The sequence below is a fragment of the Phoca vitulina genome, unplaced genomic scaffold (assembly GCF_004348235.1).
Source record: "Phoca vitulina isolate PV1807 unplaced genomic scaffold, GSC_HSeal_1.0 scaffold1, whole genome shotgun sequence".
NCBI lineage: Eukaryota > Metazoa > Chordata > Mammalia > Carnivora > Phocidae > Phoca > Phoca vitulina.
Genome location: NW_022589704.1, coordinates 19136134 through 19154635, shown reverse-complemented (window position 1 = coordinate 19154635; position 18502 = coordinate 19136134). Strand labels below are relative to the sequence as shown.

The following is an 18502-nucleotide window of genomic DNA, read 5'->3' as shown; positions in this document are numbered from 1 at the left end:
TGCCCATCCACCCTGGGAGAAGAGCGCTCCTACAACCCCTTCCTGAGGACGCACTGTCTGGTGCTGCAGGAGGCTCTGGGGCCAGGCCCGGGCCCCACTGGGGATGACAGCTGCTCCCGGGCCCAGCTCCTGGAGAAGCTCCGCCAGCTGAAGGACCTGCACAAGAGCAAGTGACAGCCCCCAGCCCACCGCAGCCTGCCCCCCACGGCGGGGAGGCCCCCCCCCATTGCCCGCACCACACCATCCCCCTCATTGCTGCCACCACCACCTCATCGGCGCCCACGGTGGGCCTCAGGCCCCAGCACTGTCGGGGGGAGGAGGGACGAGGGGACGGAGGGGACGAGGCCATGAGACCAAGAGGATGGAGGCTGGTCAAAGGCTCGGAGACCCCATGGGGGGGGCGGGGTAGGCTGAGTCATCCAGGGCGAGAGGAAAGGGTCTGGGACATCTCCAGACCCAGCTGGGAGGGTGCCTCCTCCCTGGCCCCGCTCCTGCCCCTGGTGAGGAAGCAGAGAGTGCTGGTCGCCGCTCCCTCAGGAGGCCTCACTCGCTGCAGCCCCTGAACCCAGGCCAGCAGGAGTCGTGAGCGGGTTGAGACCTTTCCCCCCTTCTCCCTTCCAGGCTTGGGAAAGACACTCAGGCCCCCCAGAGTGGCCTGAGGTGTGGTGCCTTGGAAAAGTGGTCACTCAGAGGGGCAGCTGGGCTCCGGTGTCCTGAGACACTGGCCCTCCTCCCCAAGCCTCCCCCCTGTGTCCCCACCACCACCATGAAGGCATTTTTTAAACAGAGCCATTTCTGGGAAAGATGAAAGGGCTGGACGTCTGCGTGTCTGGACAGTCTCGGCCTCAGTGACTCCCCCGCAGCCTGGAAGAGGGAGGGTCCTGTTGCCACAGAAACAGTGCCCTCGGGCTGAGGAGACACCGGGAGCTGGAACTGCAGCCCCACAGGCGGGGCCCAAAGGACCCCCCTTCCCTGGGGGCAGAGAGCCATCCTCCGCAGCCGCAGCAGTTTTCTCCTGATGGCCCTTGTTCTTAGGAACTTCTGCCTTGTTCTAACTCCTGCTTTACCCTCAGGCCCTCTGCTCTTTTAGTTACGAAGCTATTCCTCTGGCCCTCTGCGGTTTGCCAAGAACATCCCCATGTCATTTCTCATTCGATCCTTGGTCCCATCCTGGCTGGGGAAAGGGGTCTACGCAGCAGAGTGCAGAAATCAGAAGTCTGGGAGCAGAGAGCTGTCAGCTCTTGAGTGAGTGGTGGCCTCCAGGACCCCAGGTCTGAAACCCAGCTCAGCCTCTCCTCTGGTCTCTGGTCCAGGTCCCTTCGGGGCCACAGAGAGGATCCCTAAGGTCCTCGAGCAAGCAAACCTCGGGTCAGCTGGGAGCCTTCTCTTCCTGTGTTCAAGCTTTCCCTCGGGCTCTGCTCGCCTCTGGTGAGCCTCCGAGATACCCCCTGCCCTCAGTGTCCCCTCATCATCCCGCCTCTGCCCCTGTCCCCGGCCATAGCCTCTGGTACCAACTCTAGCAATACCGCCAGAATAGAGTTCCCCCCCCCAAGACATGCAGTTCCATGCCGCTGTGCCTTTGCTCATGCTGTTCCTTCAGACTGGAATGCCTTTCCCCCGCTCCTCCGGCCTTGTCTGCCTGGCAAACACCCACTCATCTCTCACAACCCCCCTCAAAGACCCCCTCATCCAGGAAGACAACCCCCATGCCCCTCACCCTCCAGGCTACCTCTGCTCTTTGTAAATGCTTCTCCCTTGTGGCACTTCTCACACTGTATGTTACTTGTTTACATGTTTGTCTCCCCTCCTAGACTGTGAACCCTTCAGGGCATGGACTGTATCTTATGCATCTCTGTAATTCTGCGCCCAGCACGGTGCCTGGCCCACAGGAGGCGCTCAATAAATCTTGAATGAATGAATAATTTAACTGGGGCTCGATCACTCAATGAGATCATCTTTACTGGTGGTTCCATTTTCCTGTCTGAGTTACCAGCCTGCTAACTTGGAGCTCCTGCGCTCCAAGAGCCTTGGCCCGGAAACAGTGCTATAAATACACCCTCCCATGGCCTGTGTGCACTTGCTCAGGGTTACGGCATGCTCACCTCAGGGTTTTCCAGAGCTTGGGAGGCACAGGTGCACCCCTGGCCGCAGGGGAGAGGGATAGCCCTGAGGGCCAAGGCCCTGGCACTAGCCTCTCTTCAACGCGTCTCTTTAACGGAGGCAGACTCCGGGTCCATACCTTAGTCGGCCAACTATCTTGAGTTAAACTTTAACACTGTGGTTTTGTTTTCATTGTATCTACCTTTGAGGTCAATATTTTTTCTTAATTTATTATTTATTTTAGAGAGAGCACACAGGTACATGCGGAGGGGCAGAGAGGGAGGCAAAGGGACAAGCAGACTCCCCGTTGAGTGAGGAGCCTGACTTGGGGCTTGATCCCACCACCCCGAGATCATGACCTGAACCGACACTCAACCGCCTGAGTCACCCAGGTGCCCCTGGGGTCAATATTTTTGACAAGTGATGGCAGTTTTCTTTTTTTCTTTTGTTTCCACAAGGTGATAGCAGTTTTCAATTCATGAAAGTAATTATAGATATTTATTGAAATAGGGATGAAGTAAAGGTGGCCCTGGGCCATGGCAGAACTCCTTTTTTTTTTTTTTTTTAAGATTTATTTATTTATTTGAGAGAAAGAAAGCGTGAGTGGTGGGGGGGGGTGTGTGCAGAGAGAAAGGGAGAGAGAGAGAATCTCAAGCAGACTCCCCACTGAGCACAGAGTCCAACCCGGGGCTCAATCCCACGACCCTGCGATCATGACCTGAGCCAAACTCAAGAGCCAGCCGCTCAACTGACTGAGCCACCCGGGGAACCCCATAGCAAAACTCTTAAAGGTGGCCTTGATATGGCTGAAGACGGGGCAGCACTGGCCTAATTCCACATTTCCTTGGGGCCAGACCAAGGCATAGTTTTCCCACCCCTGGGCACAATTCAGCCTACCCTCCTAGGCGCCCCTCACCCCAAGGAAGGAACCTTGGCAATGGCCCCACTATCCTGGATCAGGGCTGCACTTAGGGTGGGCGTGGAGGAAGGGGCCATGGTCCTCACCTTCCAGAGGAAGGGCAGCTCTCTGTGCTCTGTGGTTGTCTCTGGGTCACTCCTATCTTGAATGGGCAAGCCCCAGGGCCAGGTCTCTTTGGGTATGCCCAGCTACAAGGGGCGTTTGGTGATGGTTCTCTAGGGTTGGTGAAGCATTTTCCTAGAGCCTCAGGTGATCAGCCCACTGGGACATTGTCGTGAATGATGGCCCATGCTTTCTGTGGTGCTGGCACTGACCAGCAATAACCAGGCTATCTGCCCTTTGCTTACAAGACAGCAGGTGTCACTGGCCTCAGAGACTTCGGTTCCATTCCCAGCTCTGTCACGCAACATCCAAGTGACCTTGGGCAAATTTCACTTCCCTGACCTGTTTCTTCACCTTCCGTGGAGATGACAACCTTGAATGAGTCAGAACACTTTCAGGTGCAAGTGACATACTCAACAGTAAGGAACTTAAACCAAGAGGAAAACTTATCAGCTGGTGAAATTAAGAAGTGGGACATTATGTCCTGGTGCCTGCAGGCATCGCTAGATCCACAGATTCAAAGGGCCATTTTATCATTCAGCTCAGCTTTCTTCTGCATTGGTATCATTCTCTGCCAGCCTTTCTCCCTGCAGCGGAAAGATCATGTCTGTAAGTTCTAGGCTTACAGGCTACTAGTTGGTTCATCAAACCTAGCAGGACCTCCAATAGTCGCAAGGGTTGAGTTTCATTGGTTCAGCTTGGGTCATGTGCCCAATCCTGAGCCAATCAGGAGTTAGGGGAATGGGCCCCTCTCACCAGCCAGGTTAGGTCACATGACCACACTTGGAGGGGCAGTGTCAGACCCAACTGAAAGGTGCGCTGAGGCTGTGGAAAACGTCCCCCAGACTAATAGGGGGTCTGATACCAGAAATGATGCAAGGCCCAAAAGCACTGACGTTCACCAACAATTCCACTTATTAGAGGCTGTTAGGAGAGTCTGATGAGCAAGGGCATATGAAGTCACTTTGGAAAATGCTACATCAGATTCCTGGTGCTATAACTCATTATATAGAAGAAATGGAGGTAGACAGGTGGCCCCAAAGGTATTTGAATAATACCTAGTTTTAAAAATAACCAGCAAGCAGTTCATTTTTTCCTGAATCACAGACTGTCTCTAGGAGCAGGAAAGGAGAAAGGGAGGACACTAAGTGGGCAGCCTCAGGCGTTCCAGGGAGGAACAAAGACCAGGGAAGCTGCCATGTGATCGCGAGGAGCCCTGTGCCTACCTGTGTGTGGGGGGTGGACTTAGACCTCCAAGGCCCTGGCCACACACGGAGACTTTGAAAGTGGGTGGGAACCTAACCCAGGTGGTCAATAAACCCTAGGCAATTACACTTACTGAGTTCCTAACTATGGGCAAAGCCCCACAAAAGATGCAGAGAAAGACATCTGTCTTAGGGTTCTTCGGAGGAACAGAACCAATAGAAAAGGAGATGATAGATGATAGATGATGATGATGGATGGATGGATGGATGGATAGATAGATAATAGTGTGATAATAAGATGGGACAGGGTGGCAGAGAGAGGACTTGGAGAGGGACGGGTCTGGATAGGAATATAGGTTCTGCCTCCGGTTGACCGTGGGTGACGCCAGTCAGGCATCTCATGTCACTGAGCCCCGTTCTAGAGCAACTGGGAGAACTAAGTGAGATGCACAGTGGTGTTCAGTGAACAGCCACCTCTCTCTCCTCTTACTGTTACTAATAAACAAGGGCCAGTCCCTCAGGCACAGTAGGACAAACTGACTAAGAACATGGACTCTGGAGACAGCCCATCTGGGTTGGGGTCCACACTTCCATTTTTTTTAAAGATTTTATTTATTTATTAGAGAGAGAGAGAGAGCACGAGCCGGGGGAAGCAGCAGAGGGAGAGGGAGAAGTAGGCTCCCCACTGAGCAGGGAGCCCGACATAGGGGCTTGATCCCAGGACCCCAGGATCATGACATGAGCTGAAGGCAAACGCTTAACTGAGCCACCCAGGTGCCCCCACGCTTTCCATTTATTAACCGGGTGACCTTGGGCAAGTTACTTAATCTTTCTGTGCCTCCGTCTCTCCTGCATCCGCTGAGGGCATGGCTTGCACCACCGTGGAAGCTGATTGTGAGGATTGAGTGAGTTCATACCTGCTGAGCTGGGCACATCGTGAGCCCTTTCCACGTTAGTGGCTGTGGTTCTGTAGGTGCTGATCCCAGGGGCTGGGAGGACACTGGCTGTGCCTGTCACAGGTTCAGAGAGGCCAACCTGCCCCACATGGCCGCACAGCTAGTAGGTCAACCTGCTACAGAGCTTCCCTCCCCTGGCCTAGCAGCCTCTAAGGGGGGATGGTAACAAGGGTCTGTAGCAGATCTCTTATAGAGGTTTAAAAATTGGACTAACAAACTGGATGTCGATCCTTCTGTGAACTACTTTGTCACGTTTCTTTCTCTCCTAGCAGGAAACAGCCAGCACGAACGGGAAGGGGTCTTGGGGGGGCCGGGGTGGGGGATGAGAAAGAACCTGGGCTCTCAGGAATGGGAGCCTGTGTGGACACGCAGGTGGGAGTCCTGTGCAGCTCCAGGGGCCTCACCAAAGAGAGGGGAGGAGAGAGGGGGGAATCTCTAAAGGGTAAAGAGCTCTGGGAGCAAATCCGCCCTCAGGCCAGGAGGGGGGTGCATAGTAGGGAGGGAACCACATGGGCACCCCTTAAAGAGCATCTAGGCCATAATTTGCTTCTTTTTTTTTCCAACTTTGTCCTAATAATCAAAAATATTTTTTCCAACTTTATATAATTTACATATGAAAGCAATAGGGGTTGCTTTTTATAGATCTTATTTAAATCTATCTTTTATTAACAACTTTATTGAGACGTCATTTACATAACACAAAATTCATCCTTTTAAAGTGTACAACTCAGTGGTTTTGAGTATATGCACTATTTTGTGACCATCACAATCTAATTTTATTTTTTTTAAAGATTTATTTATTGGGGCGCCTGGGTGGCTCAGTCACTAAGCGTCTGCCTTCGGCTCAGGTCATGATCCCAGGGTTCTGGGATCAAGCCCCCCATCGGGCTCCCTGCTCTGCGGGAAGTCTGCTTCTCCCTCTCCCACTCCCCCTGCTTGTGTTCCCTCTCTCGCTGTGTCTCTCTCTGTCAAATAAATAAATAAAATCTTTAAAATAAATAAATAAAAGATTTATTTATTGATTTGATAGAGAGAGAGAAAGCACGTGTTTGGGGGTGGGGGGAGGGACAGAGGGGAGAGAGAAAGAGAAACCCAGACTCTGTGTTGATTGAGGAGCCCCACATGGAGCTCGATTCCATGATCCTGAGATCACGACCTGAGCCAGGAGTCAATCGCTTAATCTGCACTACCCAGGGGCCCCACGATCTAACTTTAGAACATTTACAATCATCCCAAAAAGAAAGCCAGTGCCCATTTGATGTCACTCTGTGCCTCTGCATACCCACACCAGGCTTTCTGTCCCCACAGGTTTACGCAAATCACATTACGTGGCATCAGACAATACGTGGTCTTTTGTGACCAGCTCCTCTCACTAGGCCTGTTCTCAAGTCTCATGTTCTGACACCTGTCAGTACTTTACTCTTCTTACGGTTGAATAATATTGCATTGTGTGTATATACATCACATTTTGTTTAGCCGTGAGTCAGTTGACAGACATATGGGTTCTTTCCAATTTCTGGCTATCATGAATAATGATGCTTTGGTGCTATGAACATCTGTGTACAGGTTTTTGTGCAGACAGATGTTTTCAGTTCTCTTGGGTATAGACCTAGGAGTGGAATTGCTGAGTCATATAGTAACTCCACATTTAACTTTTTGAGGAACTAACAAACTACCTCCTAAAGTAGTTGTGAGTTTTCTTAATGCCATTGACAGTCTCTCACGTGCAGAGAAAGGCTTCTTCAGAATTCACTTTGGCTTTTAAAAATTAATACTCAAAATAAAATTTAAAAAGTAAATAAAATTAGGGGGCACCTGGCTGGCTTAGTCCATAGGGCATGCGACTCTTGATCTTGAGGTCATGAGTTCAAGCCCCACAGTGGGCATAGAGCTTACTAAAAAAATAGTAATAATAAATAAAATTTTAAAAACTAATACTCGGTTTCTTAAATTGCAAATTTTAAAACATAAACATTTTTAAAACTTTTAAGTTCAACTTATCCGTCATATTTTAATCATAAATCCAGTAAATGTTAATAATAACTTTTAAGGGGGCTTTGATTAATAATTGGTCCTCTTTTCAAAATTGCAACTGCTGGGATGCCTGGGTGGCTCAGTCGGTTAAGCGTCTGCCTTCGGCTCAGGTCATGATCCCAGGGTCCTGGGATCGAGTCCCGCATCGGGCTCCCTACTCCGCGGGGACCCTGCTTCTCCCTCTGCCTCTGCCTCTCTCTCTCTCTCATGAATAAATAAATAAAATCTTTAAAAAAAAATTGCAACTGCTCTAGGTAGTTTATGTTGTATTTATTCATCCCAGATCTTCTACCTCCTTTTTAAAAGGAATTGATTGTTACATGTCAATTATATCTCATAAAGCTGGAAAAAAGTAAAGCAAAATAAAAATAATTCAATTATCTTAAAAAAAAAGAAACCGGCCTCCCAAGTACTTTAACTGCAATCTACTAAAAGTAAACATATAAATACAGTAAATTTGGGGGCACCTGGGTGGCCCGGTTGAGTGTCCAACTCTTGATATCCGCTCAGGTCTTAATCGCATTGAGCTCCATGCTGGGTGTGGAGCTTACTTATAAATAAATAAATAAATAAATAAATAAAGCAAATTTCAAGGTTTTTATTTTATTTTATTTTTTTAATTTTAAGATTTTAAAAAAATGTTTTGGTTCTACTTACAATTCCAGTAAGCATTTAACTTCAGAGTTCAGTTTAAATCAATTATTCAACTGCCTAATTTATTAATTTTTAAAGATTTTGTTTTACTTATTTTTTTTTTTTAAGTAATCTCTATACCCAAAATGGGGCTTGAACACACAAGCACCAAGATCAAGAGTTCCACCCTCTTACGACTGAGCCAGCCGGGTGCCATTCAACTGCCTGATGTAAATTAGAATCTCAAGACTTCTCTTTTTTTATTTTTATTTTTTTTAAGATTTCTTATTTATTCATTTGGGAGAGAGAGAGAGCGAGAGTATGAGTGGGGGAGAGGGGTGGTCAGAGGGAGAAGGAGAAGCAGGCTCCCCGCTGAGCAGGGAGCCCAATGGGGGGCTCCATTCCAGGACCCTGGGATCGTTACCTGAGCTGAAGTCAGACGCTTAACTGCCTGAGCCACCCAAGTGTCCCTCAAGACTTATCTTTTAAGCACGCTTCCACGCCAAATTATTTTAAAGAACTTGAAATACCAAATATGCACAATATGACACACACAAAAATTAATATTTTTAGTTCGATTGTCTCAAGCAATTCTACACATAATTCTAAATCTTCCCAAAGTTGATAGATAATTACCTGATGAGAAGACATTGGAAGATTACCTTCCTGAGGGCTATGGTGGGGGCTGGGGGGCAGCTCCTTCAGTGATTGAGGTTTTTGGACAAGAGTTTTCTTTTTTTGTGACTCTGTTGGGCTGAGCCCCTTTTAATAGCCGCTATGATGCAGACTTGAAAACTTACAAGGTGGGGACCAGATAGCCCACAGCCTGGGGTTTGAGTCCTATCATAATTCAGTTTTCGTCTTTGGTACTGATCACTACCCATGCTGTGGAGCTGCTTGTTTGGATTCAATGTATTGTCTATTTGCTGCTTCATTTTTCTTTGAATTATCTCTAGGAGCCAGACTGGCTTGGGTTGAGTCCTGGCTCTGCCAATTACAGTTGCCCCTTGAACAACATGGGGGTTAGGCATGCCAACACTCCCCCCTTTCAGACACGGTTGAAAATCTGGGCATAGGGGCACCTGGCTGGTTCAGTGGGAGGAGCATGTGACTCTTGATCTTGGGATCATGAGTTAGAGCCCCACATTGGGTGTAGACATCACTTAAATAAATAAATAAACTTAAAAAATAAAACTGAACATTGTGTTTAAAGAAAAAAAAAGAAAAAAAATTTTAAAAAAGAAAGAAAAGCCAGGTATAACTTTGACTCCCCCCAAATTTAACTACTAATAGCCTACTATTGACCCAAAGTCTTACAGATAACATAAAACAGTTGATTAACACGTATTTTGTATATTCTATTATTATATACAGTGTTCTACCAATAAAGTAAGAGAGAGAAAATGTTATTAAGAAGTCATAAAGAAGAGGGTTGCCTGAGTGGCTCAGTCGGTTAAGCATTGGACTCTTGATTTCGGCTCAGGTCATGATCTCAGGGTCGTGGGATCGAGTCCCGTGTCTGCTTGAGATTCTCTCTCTCCCTCTCCCCTGCCCCTCTCCCCTCTCTAAAGAAATAAATAAAATCCTTAAAAAAAAAAAAAAAGAAATCATAAGGAAGAGAAAAGACATTTACAGTACTGTACCATATTTACTGAAAAACATCCGCATATAAGTGGACCCAGGCAGCCCAAACCCATGCTGTTCAAGGGTCAACTGTATCAGCTGCGTGACCCTGGGAAGACATTTAACCTCTTGGTGCCTCAGGTTTCTCAGCCATAAAGTGCAGGGAAAAAAAGGACCTGCTCGCAGGGTTGGTCTGAATACTGAATGAGATCATGTGTGTGCAGCCCTCCAGAACAGTGCGGGCCTACGGTAAGCATGGCTGCAGGGTTTGCTGGGATTGTCATTGTTACCAGCATCACTCTCACATGTGGTCCTATACACGTGGCTCCCAATGGGTTCTACACGTGTGAGGCCACGTCTGACTCAGGGCCATAACTTTCAAGGTCACTGTTTTTTTAAAGTTTATTATTATTATTATTATTTAGTAATCTCTACACCCAACATGGGGATCAAACTCATGATCCCGAGATCAAGAGTCACATGCTCCTCCCACTGAGCCAGCCAGGCGCTCCCTAAGGTCATTCTAATGACCCATGTCATCCCCCTGCCATGTCAAATGCTCCCTCTGCAGGACAATACTTCAGGCATGGCCTAGCTCCAAAGCCCACAGTTCCTACCATTGCCTCCAAGGTCTGGGTGTTTTGTGAGGTGTGTTGATGGCCCTTTAAGAGGCGGTAGCTGGCTGCCGGTTGCCATGGAGACAGCTGGACACAGCCGGGGTAGCAGAAGGCCGGCAGCATGTCCTCTAAACTTCAATCCACAGGTGGGAACAGGGCTGCTGGGACAGGAAATTGAAGAGGCATCTTCCCCTCTTCTTCCTCACAATCCTCCTTGGGGTGGCCTTGGGGGATTCTGCTTTGGGGACCCCTGTCCCACCCCTGTCCCTCTCCCCAAGGTTGCCATCTCAGCCTCTCCTCCCTCTCTAGGCCCCAAAGCCAAGGACCACCAGCCCTCAGCCCAAGAGAGTCTGCCAGCCCCAAAGGCCAATGCTGAAGCCATCCACTTCCTCAGCAACCTCAGTGAGCGTGGACAGTGGGGGCGTGGGGGGCACAGATGTGAAGGGGAGGGAAGACAGAAGGCCCAGACCTGGCCCCGTCTCTCTCAGCCTTGATTCCCCTGGGATGCAGAAAGGGTTCGAGGCCTATTGATATATATATATTTTTTAATACAGAAAGGTTTTTTGTTTTTTGTGTATTTTTTAAGGTTTTATGTATTTATTTGCGAGAGAGAGAGAGAGAGAGACAAATAATGAGAGACAGCATGAGCAGGGGGGAGAGGGGGAAGCAGACTCCCCGCTGAGCAGGGAGCCTGACATGGGCTGGATCCTAGGACCCTGAGATCATGACCTGAGCCGAAGGCAGATACTTAACCTCCTGAGCTACCCAGGCGCCCCGATAATTGTTTTTACTTTTTATTTATGTATTTATTTATTTTTGATAATTGCTTTTTTTTTTAAGATTTTATTTATTTATTTGACAGAGAGAGACGGAACACAAGAAGGGGGAGTGGGAGAGGGAGAAGCAGGATTCCCATGGAGCAGGGAGCCTGATGCGGGGCTCGATCCCAGGACCCTGCGATCATGACCTGAGCCGAAGGCAGATGCTTAACGACTGAGCCACCCAGGCGCCCCTGATAACTGTTTTTAAAGATTTATTTATTTGGGGCACCTGGGTGGCTCAGTCAGTTAAGCGTCTGACTCTTGGTTTTGGTTCAGGTTATGATCTCAGAGTCCTGAGATCGATCCCCACGTAGGGCTCCCTGCTCAGCAGGGAGTCTGCTTGAGATTCTCTCTCCCTCTCCCTCTGCCCCTCCCCTCCCCCTGCTCATGTGCTCACGCTCTCTCTCTCTCTCTAAAATAATAAATAAATGAATCTCTAAAAAAATAAATAAAAAATAAAAGATTTATTTATTTATTTGAGAGAGAGCACAGAGGGAGAGGGAGAAGCAGATCCCCACTAAGCAGAGAGCCCCATGTGGGGCTCGATCCCAGGACCCTGAGATCAGGCCCTGAACAGAAGGCAGACACTTAACCGACTGAGCCACCCAGGCGCCCCTATTTGTTGATAATTGTCAAGGGAAGACCCCAAGGACATGGGGACTGGGGGTGGTGACGGGGTCTTCACCTGCTGGCTGTTGTACAGGCCAAGGGAAGGGAGCCAGGAGCTGCCTGGGACCCGGGGGATGAAGAAGGGGTGGGTGGGGCCCTGCTGGGGGTAGGGTCAGAGAGCCGAGGCCCAGGAGCTGGGGCTTTATCTGCGCCCATGGGACCCCCACCCCACCCCCAGAGCAGGAGGAGCTGCAGATGCTGCTATTCTCCGAGACTCTGGCCATGGTCTCGGACACGGGGGAGCCTCAGGGAGAGCTGATCATTGAGGTGCAAACAGGGAAATACACAGACGAATCTGGTGTGAGGTCGCACTGCCTCCTCGTGCACGCCTTTAGCCGCGGCTTCATGGACAAAATGCTCTGCGGAAACTCCCTCCTGGGTAGAGTTCTTGCTGCCTGATGCTTCACCTCCATCCTTCCTCCCCTCCCTCCCATCCCCATTCCTAGGACTTTCACTCAGGACCAACCCTTGACTTCACCTTGGGACCAGAAGGCAGCCAGGAGGGTGTGTGGGAGGTGGGGGTGACAGGGACGTTAATCACAGCCACAGACTTAACGACAAGAGCACCACTTAGTTTTCCCTGCAGTCACAGTCCCCCTGAGTCCTCCAGCCTGGGCCCCTGCCCTCCCACCCTGCAGTCTCCCGGCCTGTCTCCGGTGACAGGGTGATGGGGACAGCAGCATTCTCCTCCTGCCCCAGGCTACCTCTCATGGAACCTGCATATCATGGAGCAACATAGTCAGGAGTTCATCAAGGTACCTCCTGGGGCCCCCAGCCTGGACCCCAAACCAGGGTGAGAGAGTGGAGACCCTGGGAGGGAGGGAGGGAAGAATGGAGGGGCTCAGTGGAATGTCACCCCCGACTCTCTCCAAGTTACCCTGCAGTCCCCACCACGCATAACCTGGAAACCAATCCATCCGGGGCAGCAGGTTGCTTCTCGTGACCTTCTCCTAATACACGATCCCTGGGTCCAGTCCACCCGGGGCCTTCTCCAGGCTGAGAGCCCAGCATCTCCCGGAGGGCCATGCAGGCCAGCCTTTCCCAGAGCCTGGCCTTTCCCAAGGGCCTGTCACCCCCTCACCTCCAAATTCTCCTGCTCTGTGCCTCCCACACCCAGCCCCAGCCACCTCACTAACTTCTGGAACGTGATCAGTGTTACACATTGGAAAGCACTCATGCCTAAGAACCTTCCCACAGAAACCATTCCCATCTTTTAAAACCTGTATTCTGAGGGCATTTGCTTTTTACCTTTATATTACACCATAATATGCCTTCTGTTCTTGAACTTCACTACAAAGGGAAGATTTCTATCCAAACTTCCCTCAGTTTTCTCATTTCTAAAGGAGAAGGGGCAAGGTGACCTGTGGGGGGTGCTGTTCAAGCTCCCGCTTCTCCCCTCCGTGCTCTGGCCCTTAGTTCCGAGTCCTCCCCATGGAGCGGAAGATGAGTTTGGTGAAGCAGGACGACCAGCTGGCCGTGACCAGAAGGGTCAAGGAGGGTGAGGTAAGGGTGAGAGACAGGTAGGGGCCGTGCCCCACATCCTCTCTGAAGCCAAGAGCAGGGGCCAGATTGTGTCAGGCCGGGAGCCTGGCATGGGGACTCAGCAAGGACCCTATATGTGCCCAATACCTGGCTTCCCCGTCCTCCCCACCCCTTCCCAGATCGATGTCCCTGACCCAGATTTTTCCTGAACAGGAAGTCAAGACCGAAGTGACTTTTGTCCCAGGGAGCTCAACCATGGGCTTCATCTCCGAGGCTGCCAACCTGGTGTTGCTGAGGGTGATGGCCTGGCGGCAGACCGTGCCCAGCAGCGCCCGTTTCCTGGCCTTGGACACGGAGGGCAAATTCTGCTACTCTACTTACGTGAGGGCTCTCCCCGGGTGGGGGACTTGGCCTGGGGAAAAACAGAAGGGGCACTACGGAGGCCGCTGAGGTGGGAGAAAAGACAGCTTTGGGGTGGAAGAGGGGGTGGGCTGGGGCCCCAGGGGTGGGACTTCCAAGGGCAGGAGAAGGCAAGACTTCATGTGTTGGAAGATCACGTGGGGGGCAGGTGGTAGGAAAAAGAGGAACCAAAGCGGGGAGCAGTTGAGAAGCAATGTTTTTTGCCCAGAAGTCAGTCCAGGAAAAATAAACATAGCGGAGGGCTGCTTTTAAAGACAGATTTTTTTAACATCAGGAAATGCACCATTTCCAATGGCACTTTTATTATGTTCTTTTATTATGTCTCAGACCTGAAAGGTGTTCCGTTTTTGCTTTTGTTTTTTGTTTTTTGTTTTTACTTTTCTTGTGGCTAAAACTTCATAATCAACATACCTAGGACTTCCTGCAATGTGAGATTTTAAAGCCATGCCTCTAAACACACATTTTGGGGGCTGATTTGACCAACTTTGTAAATGACATTCTAGTCTTTTCTATCACAAACACGACAAACGGCAATGTGTTTGACACAAGCAGGCCCATGTCACTTCCCCCATCTTCTTTTGAAACACATGTCTTATATTAGCCCTTTTCCGCCCGCGGCCACAGCTGCTCTAGGGGTTTTCGTTCTAACAACAACAGGGCAGCGTGCCTACACCAGCAGGGGCCTGAGGAGGCCACAGGCGGCAATCTAGCCCCCTCCTCAGAGCATCGCTGCCCCCCCCCACGCTCCCTGCCCCCCAGGCTCACACCTTGGTTGATCCTCATCCCTGTAACTGAATCTGCCAACCAGAAGCACTTGGTCATCAAGATGATGAGGGGAGGGTTGGGGCGTGAGCAGCATGGAACTGGCTTTCTATGAGGGGACCCCCACTTAACTTGGGGGTGCAACTCAAATCCTGTGGCGGCTGAGGGCTTGGACAGCCGAAGGTTGCTTATCACTGATAAAGAATGAAGCGGCAAGATGGAGAAAAGGGCCGGGGTGAGATTTGGGGGAGATCCTGGTGGGCATCCACCTCACCTCCCTCCCTCTATCTTGGCCGCTGCCAGCAAGATCTGGGCTTCCAGAAGATCCAGGTCGGCCGCCAGCAGGTGGAAGTGTTCATCGTGGAGCAGACTGTCCACTCAGTTAAAGGCATCCCCAATTCCTGCCAGTTCTACCTGCTCTCGGATGGGTGAGCTACTGACAGTGTGGAACACAAGCCTGGGTGCTGGGTCCTGGGGGCGGGCATGGGGCAAAGGGAGACTACTGTCTCTGGGGACACCACCAGGAAGAGTGCCCCCTTGCTTGATCCACATCATTCACTCTTTCTTCACATATTTACTCCTGATTCATACCGTGCCCAATCCGGGCCCGATGCCTTCACCTCATGCGTACCGTAACTCCCAAACCTCACCAAGGAGCCCTGAACGGCTCAGAAAGTCAATGCTGACCCCCCAAGCCTAAGGTACAGTAGCTAAGCAGCTGCCACGGCTGGGTATAATACCAAAAAGCACCGAGGTCTGAACAACTTGACACTTGATAGAATCAATGTGCGTTGGGGGGGGGGGGGGGGGGACGGGACATCCTGGCACACGGCCAAGCTGTCACCAGCGGGACACAGGCCCCAAATCATGAGAAAATTGGGGAGGGAGGGGGGAAGAATTTGTTTTTTGAAATTTCCAAAGAGGTATTGATATAATCATTACACTGGGAAAAAAGTAATCGGAACATTGTTGGCTTTCCTTATTTGATAACTTAGGACGTTGTTTCGATTTTGGGTGTCACATAGCTGGAGGCTCATGATTTTTTTAGGGCACACCAGCACACATCTCCAAGGGCATGGACAAGACCCAGTTTGAAAAGCAGGGGCTGTTATCTGGGGACCCTGGAACTCAGAGATAAGCAGTGTTGGGGAAGCAAGAGCAAAGGGAAGCCCCCAGGACGGCTCTCAGGGGAGTGGGCTGGTCTGGGAAGACTCCCACTCTCACACTTGTGTTGTATTCCAGGCACCTGGCCAAGAGAATCCAGGTGGGTTCCCCCGGGTACTGCACGATCACCCAGATGCCTGTCTTGAGGGAGAAGGGTGAGTGAAGCCGCTGGCTGGCGCAGAGTGAAGGAGAGGTGGGAAAACCTGGGACCTTCCAGCGTGCAGAGGCCGGACTGAGTGGAGATGAAGAAGTTTTGCCCTCCAGCCCCTGACCCCAAGGCAATTAGGGGAGGATCATTTTGCAGGGAACCCCTTCCAGCAACTGAGCCGAACCCTGGGACTCTACCCGTGACGGCAATTTGAGTATTCTTGGGCATCCCTCTGTATCTGGGGAAGGTTCTGGGGTGAGGGTGTGCAGCCTTCCTTCCCTCCGCACCCAGATGAGACTGAGCCTGGCCCCGCATTTGAGAAGAAGCCCCTGGTGTGGGAGGAGGATATGGAACTCTACTCGAGGTTCGTGGACCGGAAGGTGAGGAGAGGCTGCAGCCAGCCTGGGGTCCCCATTTCCCCCCCGCCCCGCCCCCGAGCATAAATTCCACCAGCACTGATCCCTCTTTGTGCCTGCTTGAAATGCACACCCCGATGGCTGGGAGGCGCTCCTTAGAGCGAAGGGAGCGGGGGGTGCTCCTGGGGCGCGGGGTCCCGGGTCCCCGGGTCCCGCTCAGGCTCGGTCCCGGCCAGGAGGAGCTCCGTCTCAGCCACACCAGCTATCTGCGGCAGCACCCCGAGGCCCAGGCGCTCATCTCGGACTTCCTGCTCTTCCTGTTGCTGCGCCAGCCGCCAGACGTGGTCACCTTCGCCGCCGAGTACTTCGGCCCCTTCGCGAAGCACCACCCCCCGACCCCCTCCTTGCGCTCCTCCCACCGGCCCAGCCCCTTCCGCTCGCTGGACTCCCTACGGCCGCCGCACTAGGGGCGGCTTGCGGGGACCCGGCAGGAAGCGGGGGCGGCGCCGGGGACGCAGCGGGGAACCAGAGGGACTCACCCCCGAGGCGCGACTTCCGAGCTGCGGGTTCTTTGGGGAATAAATGGGCCCCACCCCCGCGGTTCTGCTGTGGGCGCAGGAACCTTCCCTGGCCAGAGTCTTGTGTCTTGGCTAAAAAGAGGAACTGTTAACATGAGTTTACCCAGCGAATTTCACGCTTCTTCCAAGATGCTGTAATCAACAGTCCTATTTTACGGATAAGCAAATAGAGGCGCGGAAAGGTTAAGTAACTCACAGAGTTAGTACGTAGCAAGCAGGAGTCAAACCTGGACGTTGATGCCGAAACCCACACTCTCGGTCACTAGGTTAGTAGGGATAGAGGGGCAGGGCTTCGGGGTGCCACTAAGCATAAGCCAAATTACCCTGCTTCCACCGCACCCCCACCCCCCAACCAAGAAAAAGAGCAGGGGCTGGTGGGGGATCTGGATCCCCACTGGCCTCGCTCATCACCTCCGAAGCCTCCCAAAACACGTGGGCGGCCAGTTCTCACACTCTACCTCCTTTTCCAGTGACACACAGGAACCCCCAAACTGCATGCAGGGTCCCCAGTTACCGGCTCCCTGAGAAAAAAAGGATAGGCAGGAGATCATCGGCTCCTTTAGGCTCCTTGTACAATGTCAATCTGGCCAGTGGCTTTGTTTCTGCCCAGGGCTGGCCACGGCTCATCAGCAAATATTAGGCAAGCTTCTCCAGGACAGCTGGTAATGGGGGTGCAGGCTCCATTCCTCCGTTTTCGCACTCATGGGCCCGCCTCTTCCAGCTGAGGAGACCCTGCCTCCCCCTCCCGCCCCCGCCCAAGCTCCACTTTGTGATGAGGGCGGCCGTGACTCTGGACTCAGGGCAGCAAGGCTTCGTGGAGAACTATCGCTTGAGTTGAGCCTTAAAGAATTTTTAAAAATATATTTTATTGTCCCCATAACCCTATTTCAAAAGAAATGCATCTTCACTAGAGAAAACTGAGAAAAGCGGGCTAAACCAAAAGAAGAAAGTGAATTCACCCCAATTTCTCAAACTATAGGCTGCCGCTCTTAACATTTTGGCAAATATGCTCTTTACTCTTTTTTTGATGCATAAAAGTGGCCCATGTTTGTTCAGCATTTACTCTGTCAAGAAGTTTTTTGTTTACTGTCTTAACATTGCCTTTTTTTTATTTTTGAAGAATAGTTGCAATACAATATTATATTAGCCTCCCATTAAGCACTTTTTTAAAATTTCTTTTTTTTAAGAAATCTCTACACCCAATGTGGTGTTCAAACTCATGACCCCAAGATCAAGAGTCACATGCTCCTCTGACCAAGCCAGCCAGGTGCCCCCATGTCAAGCACTTTTATATAGAATGTTTGATCTGTCTTTAAAACTCCAAGGGACTTTTTTTAAACAAAAATGAAATCATATAGTAATACATGCTCATTAACTGATAATTACATACTTAATTATATTCTTCAAAATTTCAAACATTACAGATAAAGCTGGAAACTTCTAGCCCCAATCTCCTCGTGTTTTGTAACTTTTTTCCTGTATTATAACTGGCTTTCTTTCATTTAACAATATATTTTGAAAGAATTCCATGGCATTATACAGTCCTCTATTTTTGATGGCTCTACCATAATTTTTTAAAAGATTTATTTATTTTAGAGAGAGATAGAGAACACAGTGGAGGGGGGGGGGCGGTGCAGAGGGAGAAGGAGAGAGAGAATCCTCAAGCTGACTCCCCGAGGAGCACAGAGCCAGTCTTGAGGCTCCATCCCTGGGTCCTGAAATCATGACCTGAGCCAAAATCAACAGTTGGCCAATTAATGGACTGAGACACCCAGGTGCCCCAGATGGCTCTACCATAATTTAACCAATCTCTCCCCACTGCTAGCTTTTTGTCTGTTTTTTTGGGGGGGGGGGGTTGACTACTATAAACAGTGCTGCGTTGAACATCTCTGTAGCTAAATCCTCCCATGTAT

At 50.6% G+C, this 18502-nt stretch overlaps 2 protein-coding genes across 4 annotated transcripts in view; both read left to right on the top strand.

Moving 5' to 3' along the window:
- PNKD (PNKD metallo-beta-lactamase domain containing) overlaps positions 1–1914 on the top strand; it is a 59133-nt gene extending 57219 nt beyond the window's left edge. For all 3 annotated transcript variants that reach the window (XM_032402421.1, XM_032402410.1, XM_032402431.1), the window contains one exon: positions 1–1914. In XM_032402421.1, coding sequence (XP_032258312.1) covers positions 1–174 — 174 coding nt within the window. In that variant the 3' untranslated portion in view covers positions 175–1914.
- An 8392-nt stretch (positions 1915–10306) lies between these two features.
- Positions 10307–17042, top strand: CATIP (ciliogenesis associated TTC17 interacting protein). The gene is made up of 10 exons (XM_032412362.1): positions 10307–10335; positions 10499–10591; positions 11858–12058; positions 12379–12434; positions 13096–13182; positions 13375–13542; positions 14647–14771; positions 15586–15662; positions 15947–16035; positions 16248–17042. Exons 1-10 carry the CDS (start codon positions 10311–10313, stop codon positions 16476–16478), a joined length of 1152 nt encoding a protein of 383 aa, XP_032268253.1. The 5' UTR covers positions 10307–10310; the 3' UTR covers positions 16479–17042.
- The last annotated feature ends 1460 nt before the right edge of the window (positions 17043–18502 follow it).

Coding starts and splice junctions, on each gene's coding strand:
- CATIP (XM_032412362.1), top strand. CDS start 10,311: ATGTCCTCTAAACTTCAATCCACAG. Junction 13,543..14,646: donor AATTCTGCTACTCTACTTAC/GTGAGGGCTCTC, acceptor GGCCGCTGCCAG/CAAGATCTGGGCTTCCAGAA. Junction 15,663..15,946: donor GCCTGTCTTGAGGGAGAAGG/GTGAGTGAAGCC, acceptor CTCCGCACCCAG/ATGAGACTGAGCCTGGCCCC.